A 19,769-nucleotide genomic window follows, 5' to 3' on the forward strand; every position below is an offset into this window, starting at 1 on the left:
ACTGATTCATGTCACTACAAGCTCTTAACATGCCTTTTCAAAACAGAAAGTGTCTTTCTGAATGCCTTTTCAGCGGATCCGAAGGACTGTTCTGGATAGACTCAGCAGAAGGACAGGGAAAGCCCATTTCAGCTTTGTGCCATTCATACATTTCATACGAAATGACATAAATTATGCATTTGAAGGGAGAACATTTGTTGTTTGTGGGGACAAACAACAAATATTTTTTTTGTTTTAACAGTCAACACGAAATAAAATGTAAGCAAATATCTCCTTTCTTCTATTTTTTATATGCAGATTAAATAAGAAATCTTGAAGCCACAGGAGGGCGCAATGAGCAAAATGATGAACTGCATTGAATTGTTTATTCAATACAATTAAATAACGACTTTGCAAGCGTATAAACTAACATTTATAAATCCAAAATAATCTCGTAGATTGCAAAAACAATTATGAACAAACCCTATTTATGCATATCTTAATACATGGCATCTTCACAGAGATTGCATTTAAAAACATATGACAGGGCATAGTGGAATGCAGGGGCTTCATTCATCCTCGAAGCCGGAGGGCGCTCTCGCGCAGAAAGTCATACCAGGAAACTCCTAATATGGACAAAAGCATCCACCTATGCTAAACCGCTGTCTTCACAGAAAAACAGAAACTTTTGGAAACACGAAGACATTCAACATACGATTGCGACAATATATGGCTTTTCAAGTCATCTCCAGCAGGTAATAAAGTATGCAGTGCTAATTGACATAGCATTTATTGCAGTACAGAAACTATTCTTCCTTATTATGTGATAAAAAAGTTAAAGAAATTAAAGAAAAATTAAAGTTGCCTATAGTATCCACTACCAGTCAAGTCTCTTCTGTTCACCAAGCCTGTATTTATTTGACCCAAAGTACAGCAAAACATATTGTGATAATGTTAAAAACAGCTGAGTAGAATTTTTTCAGGTTTCTTTGATGAATAGTAAGTTCAGAAGAACAGCATTTATCTGAAATAGAAATATTTTGTAAAATGATGGCTTTATCATCACTTTTAAACAATTTAAAGAATCCTTTCTAAATAAAAGTATTAATTTCTATAATTTATTTTCCAAAACAATAAAAAATATACTGACTCTAAGCTTTCGAATGATACACTGTATATTGTTGCATAGGCTTTGTTTTTCACATAAATGCGGATCTTTGGATCCTTCTATTCATCAAAGTATGCTTATAAAAGTGTATTAATATTTTGAATGAAAAACGAAACAACGACTATTACATCATCTTGTGCGCCACTGATAAGACTATTTAGTGTATTTGGTGAAATAATATGCGTTTATGCGGTTTAAGGTAAAAAATAAATAAAACAAAAAACACAAACACTACTTTTTCACACACTGTAACCCACCCCCCTTTAAAAACTACTAAAAAGGTGCTCAAGAAGGAAACACGATGCATTAAGAGCCAGGGGATGAAAGCCTTTGAAATTTGAAGATCAAAGTAAATTGTAGCCTTTCTTCATTTGTGTTCCGGGAAACATGCAAGTATCTTCTGCTACTTCCGAAGGGCAGTGAAGAAAAGAAGAAGAAAAAAAAAAATATATATATATATATATATATATATATATATATATATATATCCTTTTTTTGTTCAAAAGTTTTCACCCCCTGGCCCTTAATGCATCGTGTTTCCTTCTGGAGCATCAGTGAATAATATTTCAATCTTTTATAATAGTAGAGTTTGAATCCCTCAGTTGTCCTCATTGTGAAAAGATGGATCACAAAATCATACAGTCACTGCTGGAAAGGTTTCAAATATGCTGGAAAAAAAGGGTTTTAAAAAGTTGCTGGATGACTGAAAAACCTTAAGGAAGAACAGAGCTCAGCTCAGTTTAACTGTTCAGAACAAACAACTGTCCCCCTCAATTTCTATGTTGGTTACGGTCCAGAGAAAATTAGAACAGCCTTCTGTCTGTGCCATCTTTATTTACTTGCTCTTTTTCATCACTTTGCTTTAATTCTCATTCACTGACTCATTCACTAAACTGAACATCCAATCACAGTTCCCATGACACCGGTTTAACATTTCAAATTGGGCAAACTGCTGTCAACGTGTGGAATACGCCCCAAAAACTAGCCTGACAGACGCCTGCCGATGGCCAACATTGGTCAACAGCCAACGGTCAGTTTGGTGGGTCAAGGCCTTAAACCTAATCCTAAAATCTGATCAGTTGATGGGAATGTTGTTCCAAGACCAATAAGGATGTGAAACCACACATTAAGGTACAGTAAGCATCAGGTTGTGGACTCCATGATATGTTAAGGTGTGTTATTGGAGTAGATGCCACCATCTGTTCAAGGTAATCTCAGGTCATTTCATATGAACATCTGCTAAACCTGGATTAACAGTGTAACTTGGATTTGAATATAACTTTTTTTGCAGTCCCATGCAAGTAGTGTTAAATTTCTTTTAAGTGGTTATATGGATCATTCATAGTGTATGATGAAACTACCTTGTTATTGATGGCAATGGCATTTTTTTCTCCCGATTTCGGAGCAGCCCGCCTGTTATTTCAGATGACATAAAAAGAGTCTCCCTTGGGAAATCCAGGAAGCTAAGTGGTTAATGCATGAATTCCTGATCGATTGGGCTGTAGTGCTAATCGAGGTTGGGGAACGTTTGGAATGGATTGAATTGGCTATGGACATAGGAATTTACTGACTTCAATAAAATTCAACACAGTCACACTACAGAGGATTTTGATAAGTCCAATGCCATTTTTTTGAGCTAAACTATTACTATACTTAAACACTATATAGTGTCATTCAGTTCTACATGAATCCTACATCATTGGGATATCAAAATCTGCTAAATTAATTTCAAATTCAGTGTTATATTAGTTCCTGAACTCTCCCTTGTCACTCTCTTGTTGTCCCGAGGCATGTGGGAATGATTACAGTGTTAAAATGGACCAGAAAACTGGGGTAATTTTGAGAATTGGTTTCCTACTCACCAGTCTGTTCAGGCTAAGCCTCTTTTCTAGCTGGAGTATTAGCTTTGACGATGAACAATAGTGTCCAATCCCTGTGCTGCAACCTCCTCCCATTGGTACATTTATTTTGAGTCACTGTCCATTCAAAGTTATCTATTATTTCCAAAAGCCAGACATATATCCAGACAGTGTCAGCACAAATTTATCAGCCTGGTGTTTCAGTCAGTGTCTTACCCAACCAAGTCTATTCTGGTCTCTAGATATAGTTTGAGTGCATTTTTCAATGTTAGTCAATGGGATTTACCAGGACAAAGTCCTGACCGCATCTATGGACCACAAATGGTGCATGGCAAGTCTCACATCAAAGTTAATACAAAAGGTTTAGGATTGAAAAATATAGCAACAGAAATGTGATATGCTGCCATCCTGATGACAGAAACATTAACATCATTAATGAATGAGTGAATGTGCACACCAGCGGCTGGGCATTTGTCTAATCTCTGCTAATCCTGACCTGATGAAACCAGATTGAGCAGAAATATTGGCAAAAGAGTGGGATTACTGAGCATGAGCAAGAGTCTGGGCAAACATGTGACGTGAGGGATGACGAGACAAACCAAACACACAATTGCACAAATAATCACATATGCGCACACAACCTTGCACACACTGTGGTACTGTTTGATATTTTTTCTATACTTGCAAAATAGCCCTAAAACACAGTCACGGAGCTGTTAAAGAGATCACGTCCAGTGTGTGTCGAAATGGGACGGTACATGTGGAGATAAGGAGAGGTCTGTCTCGGTGTGTTTGCTTGTGGGACAGCCAGACTGAGTCAGATTACTCTACTGGTAAACATCCGCTGACGGCTGTCCTGACTAAAACACCACATATGACGCACAAGTCGCATATCAGAGTTTTCTCCGTGTCCTGAAAATCACTCCTTCTGTGCCCTTCATAAAACAAATTCATCAGCCTCTTCCATGTATGTAGATTTCAAGCAACAAAACTAAATAAAAGCTTTAAAGTGCACAAAGGCGTGCAGGTATATGACAGAACAACTAGCTGTTTGCTCTATGATCATTTGCAATTTGGGATTCGGAGAGTAAATTCTTGTTGGCAAAGGCTGTTTGCACTACCATTGACTGGTTGAGCCAGAAAAAAGGAAGACACAAGCCTGAAGGTTTGAATCTCCCTCAGCTCTAACATAATGCATTTAGCAAATTTGACTTTTCTGTTTAATTCTGTTCATTGTTATGGATCATAACTGTGTAAACTTGGCACACAATCAAGGCTGTACATACAATTAGACTTGTGTTGTTGTTGTTTTTTAATCATTCTAATAATATTGACTACACAAAAAAACAATTTTACATTTTTTTTTTTTTTTTTTGCACTTCAAAATGTCATTTTTGGAGCATTTTGGAGATTGCTTTCTAACATCCTGCCAAAAATCCCCTTTTGTGTTGGAAAGAAGCTTACAGATTTGATGTGTGGTGAGTAAATGATGACCGAATTTGTCATTTTTGAGTGCACTATAATGAACTGAAGCTATTGCAATTTAATAATTCATTAATGAAAATATAAAGTAATTTAAAATAGTGGAGTGAAGAATTAGCCATTATCAAAAGATATATTCGTGTAGAGTCACAGTTCTGTTACACAACAGAAACACTGTCATGTGCCAGAAATGCTTGAGCAACCTGTTTGGAAACAATTATTATACACTTATAGTAAATAAATAAAGGTGTCTTGTTGGCAAACGTATGTCAAATTCTGTCTGTGTTAAATTATTACCATTTTTGAAGATGCTGTTGGGAGAGCAGTGCTGTTTATTTTGGCTGCTAATTTATCTTTAGATATCACTTTAGTACTATCATCACGAGTAATGAGAGGCTAGATCATGTCCAAGTCTTCGCTCCCAACGGTTCAATGAAGCGTCTGACACACATGCAGATTTCTTCCAGCTCGTGCTCCATTAAAAGCTCTTTATTTGTTGGCTCTGTGTAGCAAATGACCCAGCGCTTTATCTTCTGAGAGTCATTGATGAGTAAGACAGCTGGAGAGCCATGCTTAGCCTTCGCTGCTTCAGATTAATTGTGAATGAGGACCGGAGATGTGTGTGGGGTGTTGGGATTATGTCATCTAATGCTCCTGTGATTCTCTGATATCAAATAAAACCTAAAAAACACTGACTGTGCAGATTGTCCACATTACGTTTCATACATATATTACTTTAGTTTGGAATTCTGTTTCTTTTTTTTATTGATTTACACTACTGTTTAAAGTTAATGGTTTGTACCATTTTTAAATGTTTTTGTTTTTTTAAATGTTTTTCAGAGATGCTGTGAAATTCAATTTATTTCTAATTTTATTTTTAATCCTAAAAGATGAGGATGATGAGATATGAGTTCATAATTCTGACTCTTTTTTTCTAAGAATTGCATGATATAAACTCAACAATTGGGAGTTATAAAGTTAGAATTATAATACAAGTTATAAAGTCCATTTATCTCGCAACTGAAAGTCAGAATCATGAGATAAAAATAGATTTTTTTTTTTGTTTTGTTTTGTTTTCAGTGGCAGAAAAGTGCTTCCATACATTTGAGAATCATTGGAAAATGAGGTGATTAAATTAAATGCATATTTTGGGAAAACAAAAGCATTTTTTGACCTTGAATGCATGTATTATCTATTGTAGGAGACTCCCAAAACTATAAGGAAAATATTAGGTACCTTAAAAATGGTATAATAGGGGCACTTAACCATTTTCTACTCGAATACATGTTGAAATGTAATGTATTCCTGTGATGCGCAGCTGATCCTTCAGAAATCACTCTGATATACTGATTTACTGCTCAAGAAACATCATGATTAATGTTCTGTGAGGATTCTTTGATAAAACACAGTGCAAATGATCAGCATTTATTTGAAAAATAATTATTTTGTTACATTATAAATGTCTTCACTGTCACTTTTGATTAATTCCTTGCTGAATAAAGTATCAATTAAAATTAAAAATCTTAATAAAAAGTATTTTACACATTTTATATGTCCATGTTTTGTTGGTTCCAAGTGCATCGTGTCTAAGGCTATATTCTCAATATCACTTAACATAACTACATTTATTCTGCAGATTTCTGATTCTTCTTCCCCTTGCAAGTTTTGCTCTAAAATGGTCATGATGCACAAAAAGTTTAATTCGTTGTTAATAATTTCTGAATCTATACAAATTAAGGCATATAATTGTTGTGCTTTTTCCCCAAAATGCACATGTGTAAATATGTAAGCATTCACACGCCTCAAAAAAGAAACCATTTTGCTTCATTCAACGTCATTTATGAATAGAAGCAGTTTCATCTTCATTTGATGCTCTGTGCGTGTAATCCAGGCCACAGACCCCTTTACACAGTGTGCTTTCACTAATAGGATTGATGCTGTCCGCACTGTGCACAACACCAACTGTCGCTCACTTTCTACTGGCCGAGCTGGAAGGTGGGCGGAGCCAATCTGTCCCGAATGAGCTGAAAACAGTGGATGCTTGAAAAGTGTGGTGGTCTTAGTCTATCGCTGCATGGTGAAGGAAAGAACAAGAGTATGTGTGTTTTCTCCAGATCCTGAGCAAAATTGCACTACATTTTCTGCACGTTGTTATTTGTCAGTCCATTCTTTCTCGTCCATCTGCGTGGGACTTTCTCCCATCTGGATCTGGGCGGTGGATATATGGAGATCTGCTAGTGTGGCTGGTGTTCTGTGGACGTGGGACACACGATGGCCGTGGCGCTGGATGCAGTTTGGGTGCGAGTGAAAGGTGTCTGCAAGCAGAACGGCCTGCTCATCCTCTCAGTGTTGGCCGTGGTTATCGGATGTCTGCTCGGCTTCTTCCTGCGCTCCAAAAACCTCTCGGAGCAGGTTAGTCTCCCTGTCCACCTCCTATACGGACAACAGTGAATGTTCACTGCAAACACCACCAATACAATGTAATATTTCCAAAAACCTCCCATAAAACCCTATGCTGTTTCAGTATGGTCTAAACTTCTCCTCATGGCCTCATCCGATCCAAATGACCTTTGGTTTCTTTGGGATGACTTTCTAGCAGAAGCCTTAAATCGGGGATTTTAATGATTATTGGTTGATCAATATTGGTTTTTCGATTCAAGTATGATGGTCAAGTTTTGTTATTTGGTCCAAATTACCTTTTGGTTTTATTTTTTGGATGGCTTTCCAGCAGGAAGCTGAAAATCCATGATTTTTTATGATTAGTATTTGATCAAAATGGGTTTTCGATTAAATTATCACCATCTCATATGGTCCAAATGACCTTTGGGTTTTTCTTTCATTTGAATGGCTTTCCAATTGAAGGCTAAAATCATTGAATTATGATTATTGGTTGATCAATATGGGCTTTTTGATGATTATTTAAGCTACAGTACTACTAAATATTGTAGAAACGTTATTTTCTCTAAAGTTGCTTTGTAATGATATTTATCGTAAAAAACTTTAATTATTATGGCCTCATTTGGTCCAAATGACCTCTGGGTTTGCTTTTTTATGGAAGACTTTCCAGTAAAATCATGGCTTTTTATGATTATTGGTAAATCAATATGAGTTTTTTTATTATACTTTGACTCCACCAAGTATTGAATAATTTGGATAAATGTTTTAGCATCAAGCCCTGTTTTTATTGATCGGGAAATGTATGTAATGGGATTGAGAGTTTTTTTCCCTCAATATTAGGAGTAACTCTGAATTGCAACATTTTAGAAATTCTCAAAGCAGTATATAATTACTTGAGAAGCAACGTGACTTTTAAAAATTATGCTTATGTTTATGCTTAAAACAAGAAAAAAAATGAATGGTGTAAGAAAAATAAACCTAATCAAACTGAAAACATGATAATATGTCCACTGACAGATCTTTTTACTTGTTTTATTAATTTATTCATTTTGCTTTCGAGAAAACAAGACTTAATATCTTCATTATTTTACTTCAAGTAAATCTTGATTTAAGAATGTTTAGATATTTGTACTGTACAAAATAATTAATTTTTCACAATTTGTTATCATCTAGTTCTTCATTACATTAAAAGAACAGCGACTGAATGAACGGCAAACAAGAGGTGGCGTTTCTCCCTTTTTCATTTCGTGTCCGCTTCGACTAAAACCTCAAATATGATTCTCAAATACGCCTAAAAATAAAACCTCCACAGGCCATTTGCTGAAAAGGCCGGGGATTACTGTCCAATCATACAAATGCTCTTAGTAATTGTACATTAAGCAAGTGCTGCTTAGCCTCGCAGCATTAAAGCAGGTCGGTGATGCTATCTGTTGTTTCAGCTAAATTGCAATGGGCTCTTTATAAAAAACAAAAAATAAAAAAATTGGCTTATTTTGCAAGAGAAACCAAGTTTGGATCTTAAAATAAAAGATGTTATGTGCATTTATTCATTTGGCATCTGTTTTCATCCAGAGCGGCTTTTATCCAGATGTTTCGTCAGTACATGCTTTGCTGGGAATTGAACCCTTGACCCTGACGTTGCGAGTTAAGCTCTAGTTAAAGTACAGGGACATGGCAATCTCATTCATTTAGATGCATGTCAACTTTAATTTTTGCAGTATCGCTGTCAAACTGAAATCACATTGCACCAAAATCATATAGAGTGCATATAATACAAAAAGGTTAAAGACCTAAGTAATTAACATCTTTAAAAATGATTTTTGTTTTAAATTTTACCAATGAGGAGCTCAAATATTGTTACATTTTTCAGACAGTTTTGTTCTTAATGCAAATGCACTCACATATGCTTGGAATAATTGGAATAATTACCTTTTTTTTATGTTTTTGAAAGAAGTCTATTATGCTCATCAAGGCTGCATTTATTTGATCAAATACAGTAAAAACGACAAAATTGTGAAATATTAAGTTGAAAATTTTAATTTATCAAGTGACAGTAAAATATTTAGTAGTAGCCCTTTATTGTCACTAGTCACAAGCACCAGCGAAATTATCCATCAACCTGTCCATAAAAATAACAATAAAAATAAATAAATTTATTTTAAATGCATGTGTCCGAAGCTCATCAGTGTTCATTGTTTTTTGGCACAGAAAATGTGAGACGAAACACTTCCATTGGGACATAAAAGTGTTTACAGACACTTTGAATAGTAGGGTTATTTTGTTTTGTTTGTGTGTTTGTTGTTTTATAAGCACATGTTCTAAATTCTTCCTATTGTGCATGCATTTCTTCATTCTCTTTCAGATGTGAGACGATTTTGGGTTTGCCTTGCTGTGATGCATTTAATGAGACAAAAGCACAAAAAGACACAGCATGCATTTGTTGAGTAGCTGCAACAAATGTGTTGAAAGTGATAGTCACAAATAGCGTTGTGCATAAAGAACAGGTTCGATAAGACGTGCATTTCGATTCCACATAACGATTCTGGTCTTTGCATTTTAATGTGATTTTAAACGATTTAAGCACAGGAAGGGAAATAACTTGCACACTTCTTTTTTGTGTGTGTCTTGTACACATCTAAATCTTATCAGAGGACCGCGGTCCTGTGTTCATTCCAGCCTGGAACTGGCTTCTTTCACATCTTGCAACCAATATGTATAAAACTGTCAGTATATTCGTGTAAATACAGAGTTTATTGTGTGTGTGTGTGTGTGTTTTCTTTTATTGGTCTTTTTTGGTCTTAAGTGAAAATATGCAAAAAAAAAAAAAACTATCAAAAAAAAAGTGAAAAAACTATCTTGAAATAGAAGACAGTAAACAAAACTTAAGTGTGAACTGAATGTGTCCTGTGTTCCTGTTTTCATTTGACCTAGTTTCCTTCATCTTTTGATTAGTTTATTATCTTAATTAAGTTCATCCTCGTGCACTCTTCAGTTGATGCTGTTATTGTGTTCCCTTTGTCTTCATGGATTCTCATCTTGTTGGTTTCTATCAAAGTCTTGAGTAGATGACCTTCATCTTTGTGTGCCTTTCCTCTACACGTAGCATTAAAGAATGTAATTCAATTTTAGAAAATTAAATGCATGTTATTTGCAATAAAATTACAATTTATTTTTGCTAATTTAAATTACACAGGGCAATATGCAATTAGGATTACAGTACATCTATATACAGTATGTAATGTAATCATTCTATTGTCTTTTAAATGTTCAAAGTGTACTGACAAGCATCTATGATAAACTAAAATATACTTAAATGTAATTTCTATTGAAAATGTACATATAAAAATGTAAAAAATTTAGATATACATTTGTATGCTATTTAATTTTTTTTTTTTTTAAATTACACATTGTATTGAAGTTGCAATCTGATGTAGCATCTAATAACTGCAGTTAAAATGATTTCAGATACTTGTGTATGTTGAAAATAAGTGTATGTCTTTAAGGGACAACAAACAATTATTAAAGCAATGATATAAAATGTATACAACTTCATTTGACATTTTCAGACACTTATTAAAATGGTCATTAAAGTTAAATCTCTTTAAGCACACTTAAGTTGTCTTATGCTTGCTTCATTAAAATAATCTGCAAGTACATTTTTTTATATATATATGTTTAAGATTTGATGCACACTAGAAGTGCAAATTCACATTTTGCTTCAACAGCTTTGCAGCTGTCCCAATGAATTTCATTTGCAGTTTGCACCATTAAAAACCTCTGAAATGCCCTCAAAATATTACTTTATTTTTGTGTCTCAACACAAAGACAGATTTGGGAGGCTCTTTTGCTTGCTGAGCTTACTGGCGCTGGACTCTTGGTGTCGAAGCAGCTGAGCGTGAGCAGAAACGCAAACTCTCACTGAAGCTCAGCTGGATTCTTCTGTGTTTTTTTCTGGCATAAAATGAATCCTGAGCTTGGTGTGATGCCTGTGAAGTGATTGGGAGTATCTCATGCATTCAGAAAGCCAGCGGGAGCTTTTAAAAGTTGCAGCTTGTAGAGTTGGGTCCGAGTCCACCTTTGTCGAGTACGAGTCAAGACCAAGTCCACAAACATCGAGTCCAAGTCCGAGTCCGAGTCCAAAAGGGGTCGAGTTGGACTCAAGTCCGAGTTCTTAAAGGCCGAGTCCGAGTCGAGTCCGCCCGAGTCCAGAAAGTAATTAAATTAAAAAAGATTATAAATTGGTATTGTACATTTTTACATTCTATTAATATTTTAACCTTTCAACCCATTAAACCAATGGAAATATAAAAATGTAATAAAAAAATACCACTGTTACATCTAGTCATTGCCATTGAACATTTTTATTTTATGTCAACAGAACTAGTTTCCTATCAAAAAAGGTTTCAAAGGTTTTATTGTATTACAAGTGCATGAAAATACAAATGGAACCTATTTTATTATTGTATCACACTATATTGTCCTCCAGTTAAAGATGACATTTCAGTTATTTAATGCCTCTCCCCCACATTTGACAGAGGTAAAGTGCAGCCAATGAGGAGATCCTTAATGATGGCATTATGATTTTCTTGTTGTCTTGGAGAACTTGCATCATAAAGTTGCACTGCTTGTTTGGTCAGTTCTGGTCTTGCAAATCCTACAATGCTGAGTTGTGCAGCATCTGTTGGTTGCTGCTGCTGTCTTTGGTAGTCGGTTGCATCGGTTTTCGGATCACCAGTACACTGAACCGAAAACCGTTTCTTTCGGAGGCGTCCGATTTGAGAACCGATGAACTGATGATACTGCGCATGCGTGTAATTTTTCAAGTATTTTGTTAAACATCGGAAAGTGTGATAAAAATATATATATATATATATATATATATATATATATATATATATATATATATATATATATATATATATATATATATATATATACGTTTTTTTTTTTAAGATAGGGGCTACATGTTTCTAATCTGTATATTGTAGATTATGTATGGGCCAAAGGGGTTTTCAGGGAAGTTGGACAATAATTAAGACTCTAAAGACTCCATGTTTAATATGAATAAGGGATGATTTATGAAATATCTGTACTGTATTTATAGTTAATGATGACAGATTCACAAACTGAGTTTGTAGTAAACAGAACATGAACATGAGTAGAGCAGCTGATGATACTGAACTGCAGCACGTGCCGGTGTCCTGACATTTTATCCTACCCTGTCAGATTTTCCTACCCGGGTTTTGAGCGATTCTCGTTCTCGATTTGTATCAGTTTTCAGATCATCAGTAAACTGAACCGAAAACAGTTTCTTTCGGACGCGTCCGATTCGTGAACCGAGGAGCTGATGATACTGCGCATTTGTGATTCAGCATGAAGCCGACTGACTCACAGCGCGTCTGAACCGAACTGATTCTTTTGGTGATTGATTCTGAACTGATTTTGTGCTAATGTAATGAGTGCGGGTAAACTGAGGGCTTGAATGAAGGGCAATCTGACGAAACGTAAGTTCATTTAATAACAAATACATCGCAATGGATTATCCCTTACGAAAATTAACCATGGTTTTACTACAAATAAAACCAAAAAACCATGGTTACTGTAGTTAAACCATGGTAACCACAAATTAACCATGGTTTTGCTATATTAACCATAGTTTAACCATGGAATTTGTAGTAAATCTGTGGTTTTACAAATGGCAGTCAATACGCCAAAAAACCATGGGTTACTACAGTTTTACTATAATAAAACCATGGTTATTTTTCGTAAGGGATGTATCCGGTGAACTGTTTTTTTTCAACCGGTTTATTGAATCAAACCGTCCGAAAGAACCGGTTCGCGGAAAAGAATCGAACTTCCCATCACTAATCCACATTGATATCCAGTGAGTGGTGCGTGTGTTTCGTCTGCAAGCATGAGACTTCTGCCTGCCGGTGTGGTGCAGTAAAATGACAGAAGGGGAGACATTCATTAATTTATCATTTCAATTTTATGTTGGTTTTACATGACGTGGACTCGACTGTACTCGGAATATTTTCTGAGTCCAAAATGTTCAAGTCCGTGTCAAGTCCGAGTACAAATTCACCCGAGTGCGTGACAAGTCCGAGTTCATTCAAAATTGGACTCAAGTCCGGACTCGAGTCCGAGTCCAAGTTCGAGTACCCCAACTCTAGCAGCTTGTGTGTCCATTCTGCTGCGATTCTGTTGTGTACTTGAGCAAGACACCTGAAGAAGTGACATGGCCAACTCTTTTTGTGAAGTTATATAATATATAGTGCTCCTGTGGCTCAGTGGTAGAGCATTGCATTAGCAGCGCAACAGTTTGTGGGTGCAATTTCCAGAGAACACACATATTGGTAAAAAAAAATGTATATGTCCTGAATGCACTGTAAGTTGCTTTGGTTAAAAGCATCTTCTAAATGCATAAATGTAAATATATTGGGGCAGTCATGCTTAAAAAGAACTAAAAGCACCTTGAAAGCATCATGAAAGTGTCCCATTTATCTGTTGTGTTATATGCAGTCAACACTACAGAACAATACTTGACAACATTTAGAAAGCATTGTAAAAAGGCAGCTATACAATATCTGAATCTACACACCTGAACCTTCAAAGTGGCCTTAAACTTCATTAATAATGTCCCAGGTCTGAATCAGGACTATTACAGTTTATTAAGAGAAATGCCATAAAAATATGACAAAAAAACAACAAAATTGTAAACAAATCTGATGTTTGGAAGAATTAACGCAATTTGAGATTAAGGTTGGATGGTAAGATTTAATTCAATAACAAATTGCATTTAAATGTGTTGCTCAGACAAAGATAATGTATGGCTTTAGAGAATTGATAAGATTTTATCCAAGTTTGCTTTCTTAGTGGATTTTTGTAGCTGGACAATCCTAATGCTAATGATGCCTTTTTGTACTGTAAAGAAAATTTAGAACAAAAAGAAAGTCTTACATGTTTTGGGTGAGTAAATGGTGACTAAATGTTCATTTGGATGATTTATTCCTTTCAAGACCAGCTGCGTTTCATTATCTGCTTATCCTGAGGCCATCGCTGAAGATAAAGAAGCCTTCAGACGTCACCACATCTGCAGATGGAAAACATAGAGAAGCCTGTAGGACATCTGAATACTCATCTATTATCTATTTAAAAATGTTCATTTTCACGAGCAGACTTTATGACCACATCACACAGACGCCGGAGCCTCAGTGTTGTGTAGATTACAGGAGACAAACTCTAAATTTAAATAAATAGTTCATTCAGAAAATAAGTGATTTGAATTGCTCTGTTGACTCAGGTAAAACAGAATGAGAAGTACTGAAGAACGCAGATAATGACCATCTGTCATGCTCCAGAAAGGATAATGATCTTTTTTTATTTTTTGTTATTTTTTTTATCAAAAGCTTTGTATCCAACGTCATTATCAACTTATAACTCTATCTGTTTTCGTCATGCAATGCTATTGTGTAATTTCATACAACATAGTAGGGTTTAAAATGAGTCCGCTTCACAGTTCATTATGTGAGGAAATGCATTCTTGGATTCAGGAACAATATTACCTGATTAACGGCCGATCTTCAGCTAGAGTAATTAGTAATTAGTGATCTTGTTCCACTGGATGGCAGGATCCAAGCAGGTGTCCTGAGGCCTGGAGGAAGCACTTGATGGGAAAATATTGTTATGAATGTACTCTGAAATTGCAGTGTACCCTAAAATATTAGTATTAGGGATACAGCTACGGTCAGATTGTCCTACAAGACATGCGCAGTGGCTGTTGAGACTCATTGAGTTGAGTTGTGATGTGCATCAGACTCCTTGAACGTTTACAGAATTGCATGGGCACTCTTTTATTGAGTATTGGGGTTGTTATCTCCAAGCAAAGAATAAATTCAAAGTTAATGTTGTGCATCACGTGTTTGCTTCCCCTAGATGGTTCAGACTCTGTCAGACCTTCCAGGAATTGGACATCCGCGTGGAGGCATTTTCTGAGAGTCCTTTTTCAACTACTGTAAAAAGAAAAAAAACTGACAAAGTGTATGCTAGACTTTGCACTCTCCACTAATACAAGATTCAAGCAATGAGCATGGCGATGAACATATTGCCTTTTAATTGTGCTTGTGTATTCTGGACTGTAGTGTTTGTAAGACTCGCTCGCCTTGGCTACTCCATCATAAACCTGGCTATGAATGTCCTTCACTTTCAGTGCATTAGGTTTTCAAGCTGTTCTCCTGTTGTTGACTGAACATCACTCCGTTATGATCATATCATGTGCATGACGCACCACAAAGCACATCTTCTCAGTGTGTGATACATCATACATCAGTATGACCTGTTTCACATAAATATCCTTTGCTCTAATTAGCTGATTTTGTATTCGGTTTGAGAGGAGAGACACCTGGGGTTTTAACATGATGCTTGTTTTTCCTTGATGTTGTCAAGATGAAGCTTTAGTACACTGTCATATTATCTAACTAACTTCACCTGCTCTAAGAAATGTCCTTTGTTCGAAATTGGGAGGCTTTCACTGTCACCTCTGAGTACCATGCGTGTTTCGCCAAGTGCAATATAATATCAGTCAGTCAGTAGATAATCTCCCTGTTGTTTTGCCTTTCTCTTTCTCTGAATAAATGAATAAGAGCATTCCATGCACTAAAATAGAAAAGTTTTTATTTACATTTTTTTATAACTAAATGCATTTCTTGTTCCCAATTAGTTAATTAGTAGTCCCCATTAATGCAACGTAAGGAGCCGGAACGGTTAAAAGGAACAAGAAACAAATCATATACCAAATAAATTTAGAAAACAGTCATAGACTCAAAAATGTGAAGTGAGTGAAATTCATTAGTTTGACCCTTGCACACAGCGGTTGATTAGTCTGAATGAGGCTCAGCAGTGAGGGTTCAGATGTTCAGTGTTCAGCCGCTATGAGATTTTGCTCTTAAACATCCATGAAATGTTCCACTCAGCAAGGACACGGAGGCACTCACGCCTACATTGCTTTTTAGAGTCTAACAAATAAACACGGTGCTCTGAAACTTACATGGAGTGGCTTTTAGAGCACAGCAGACTGCTAGAAAGACTTGTTCTTGTTTTGCTTTGCAAGCATACTATCAGTTATAGAGAGACCAAAAGATCAGATTACTCAGAATTATTCATATTTTCTAATTTACTAAATTATTCATTTATTTGGCATCAGTGCAACGTGATTTCCTTTTCTACTTTCAGACTATGGTGAAAATTAAACAATTTATTCCTAAAAATATGGCAAAAAAAAAAAAAAAATCCAAAATCACAAGTCCAAAATCTAAACTTCACCCAAAGTATAGTACTTCACAAAAAAAATAAAAAAATAAAATAAAATAATAATAATAATAAAATTATATATATATATATACATTTTTTTTTTTTTTTTTGCTTACAGCTAAAATAGGAATTCATAATCCATAATAACGCTTCCTCCAGTGAAAAAGTCCATCTCCTGTTGTCCTCTCACATCAAAATCCACTACTTTTTTTGTTTGTTTGTTTTGCTGTTTTCTATTAATATTTCTCTCCAGATTCAGTCTTAATTAGAGTAGACTTTTTCACTGGTGAAAGCAACACTTTAGATAGATGCTACATTTTTTTAAACTAATATTATCACAATGGTTGATTTCAATGTTAATGAGGGAAGTTATGATGTTGCACAGTAGCTGTAACCAGCTAAATAGCTTTTTCATCTGATTTGTTCAGGACAAATTGTGCTCTGTATATTCACATCTCACTATTCTTTTTCTCGTGTAATCCCCTATCAATGTCTTGCAGAATGCGTTTGTGTTGTTGTTCAGTATACCACCCAGCCTCTGTTTAACCATATAATATAAGCATGATGGTCCTTTCTATGCTTTAGAAGCACATGTGCAATGCACACAGATGATGCACTTATGCACAAAACAATGGCTCATTTTTAATCAGCTGATTGGTTATTCTTCTCAGTGTGAAGGAACAAAGGTATATCATTACAATTCTACAGCAAAAACTGAGCACTCAAAAGCAAAGCACGAGATGTTCATGAATAAATAATGGCAATCATTGTTCTATTGTAAATTATGGGTCTATACATTTTGCAAAATTAGAAATAAATTCAACAAAACCTACCCATCCTTTCATAATTTCTTTACCAAGACGTGCATATACAGCGACATAGTGGCTCCCACTATAATTAAAGTGACATAATCCATATAGGAAGAAAGAGAATATCATTTTTAATACTGCAGATTGGAAATTTTTGATGGGATGATTTTCTTTCCCAACCTTGTTCCTTCTTAGAAATGATTGGCACTAGGAGATATTACATTAAAAGGGTTCAGAGTAATTAGAGAGACTGTTGTACTGGAGCAAGGTCATTTTGATATATCCAGCGCATTGACACAAAAGATTTCTTTATTTCTTTATTTGTATTCTGAGAGTAACTCAGAAGCTCTGTATACAGTGGTTGAAAAAAAGGTAAAAATGTCACTACTTTAGGTCAAAATGTCAAAGCAAAATGCTTATTGTAAAGAACATCAGGTGTGAGATTCACACAAGATTTTCACAAGAAAATTTCACAAGAAAGCACATTGACTTAAACTTGAACTTATGATGTATAAAACCTGAAATAGTATTTGTTCTGAAATCTCAGGAATTAGTAGATCTATTAATAACAAGCAAAATGTAATTTGTGTTTTTCCAGTAAAAGTTAAAGGTGACGTCAGATGAAAATGTTAAATTTCCCTGTTTATTTCTTTTTTGTTTTGTTTTGTATTTAGTTCGGTTTCTGGTGTGTCTACAAGCTCAGAAAAGGTGAAAATAAAACATGCAGCCAGCTTGTTATGGGCTGTCTGAGGCTGTCTGAGTCTTAAACATCTACCTGCTGATGTTCAGGAAAACATCTATAATGCTAAGGCTGCTTCTACTAGGAGGTTTTATTTGTCCAAGTGGAAAAGTGTTGGTGTTCAGCTCATGTAGTAGATCCAGTCAACTGACAAATTTTGTTCAATACTTACAATTTTTACAGGAGAAGTTTGCGGCTGCCACAACTTTGAGGGTTTATGTCGCAGCTATTGCTGCTCTTCGGGATTCATTCATTGTGATTGCCCCAAGCTTTGTTAAGGTATTTTTCTTATCTGGGTTTTTTATTGGGTTAGGGACGCTATCTCACTTGCATATGAGGTGCAAGGTCTCTCTGCATCATTTGGGCTAACTCTACCAGGATAAATATATGCATATTTATAATTTTGTATTTGTCTGTGAGCAGTCTATGGAGTCTAGTCATGGCTCTGAGTTTTAAGTTGGATTATTCAGTCATTGCTCTCATAGCATAACACAAAACCAGTAAAGCTTAAAGCAAAGAGGCTTTCTCAGAGTCCTGACCATGTGCCAAACTTCCAAACACTGAGAGAGAGAGAGAGAGAGAGAGAGATTTGGGCATTTTCACAAGGCAGTTTCTTTAGTTTCAGACTGTGGTCTTGCTCAGTGCCAATAAAGAGAAGTGCTGTGGCAAACTCAGTATGGATTGCAGCTGTTTCCTGCTTAAATGTATTCAATTCTGTTCTGTTCAATAACTGGTTACAACTTTTGTGTTGTGGATTCAACCGGCAAAAAATGGTACCACGTAAAAAGAGAGAAAAAAGAATTAAAAAATAAAAATAAAAAAATAAAATAAAAAATTATATATATATATATATATATATATATATATATATATATATATATATATATATATATTTTTTTTTTTTTTTTTTTTTACTTTGTAAATTGACATTTAGAAATATTAAAGGGTTAGTTCATCCAAAAATGAAAATTAGGCTGTGTTTTACTCACACCCCAGATGCATCCTAGGTCTATATGACTTTTTTCTTTTAGACGAATCCAGTCGGAGTCTATCATTATCATTGCAGTCAGTGGGAGTTGCAGTTCTTCAGTCCAAAAGAAGCACAATTGGCAGGAACTGGAACACGCTGTCATATACAGTGATCCAAAGCATCCCAAACATGCTCAATGGGTGATATGTCCAGTGAGTATGCTGACCGTGCAAGAACTGGGATGTTTTCGGGTTCCAGGAATTGTGTACAGGTCCTTGCAACATGGGACCATGCATTATCATGGTGCAATATTAGGTGATGTTCATGGATGAATGGCACAACAATGGGCCTCAGGATCTGTGTGAGTGCGGTCAGAAAAATAAACTTGTTTATGTTTTTCTAAACCCAGATATTTGTCTTTACAAAAAACCTTACATTTATCTTCACAAACATGAAGAAACCCTGAAATAGTATGTAACATTATTTGCATTTAGAGTTAATAGTATTTACTGCTATTTGCACATATATCATAATTTCTGGTTAGTGGTTACCAAACCCCTGCGAAGGGAAAATGGGTTTCACGCTCTTCTTTTCAGTGCTGAAACAGTCTAGTACCTGAGAGCCAAAAAACTTACCGAAAAACACTGCTTACAGATTTTTATTTTTATTTTTTTAATTTAGAAAATAATTCTTAAATTTCATAAATCCTCATGTAATTTATATTTTAGTTTGATAAGCTACATTGCATTTCTTTATTGTCTTTGGATAGTTTCAGGGAATGTTAAAATTTAAAACTTCAACTCAAAGTCTGATGGCCATCTCATTCCTCTGAAAGCAGACCTCATCATCTTGAAACAAGGCCTTACTGCTGAATTGCACTTTCAGGCAACCATACACCATACTTTTACAAAATCATCTGTCCCAGAAAACTAGGAAATCAGAATCAGAATTAGCTTTATTCGCCAGGTGCTCCTGGTACATACAAACATGCATGGACACACACACATCTGACATAAGAACAAATAATAAACATAAATTTAGCAAGACTTAGCAATAA

The 19,769-nt window shown here is 35.3% G+C and overlaps 1 protein-coding gene across 1 annotated transcript in view; it reads left to right on the plus strand.

Annotated features, from left to right (window-relative positions):
• The first annotated feature begins 6,759 nt into the window (after positions 1 to 6,759).
• Positions 6,760 to 19,769, plus strand: part of LOC127944342 (excitatory amino acid transporter 5-like) — a 44,275-nt gene continuing 31,265 nt past the window's right edge. Inside the window, exon 1 of the mRNA XM_052540220.1 lies at positions 6,760 to 6,900. Coding sequence (XP_052396180.1) covers positions 6,760 to 6,900 — 141 coding nt within the window. The remainder of the gene's footprint in view (positions 6,901 to 19,769) is intronic.

This window comes from Carassius gibelio, chromosome A23 (genome assembly GCF_023724105.1).
Source record: "Carassius gibelio isolate Cgi1373 ecotype wild population from Czech Republic chromosome A23, carGib1.2-hapl.c, whole genome shotgun sequence".
In the NCBI taxonomy this organism is placed as follows: domain Eukaryota; kingdom Metazoa; phylum Chordata; class Actinopteri; order Cypriniformes; family Cyprinidae; genus Carassius; species Carassius gibelio.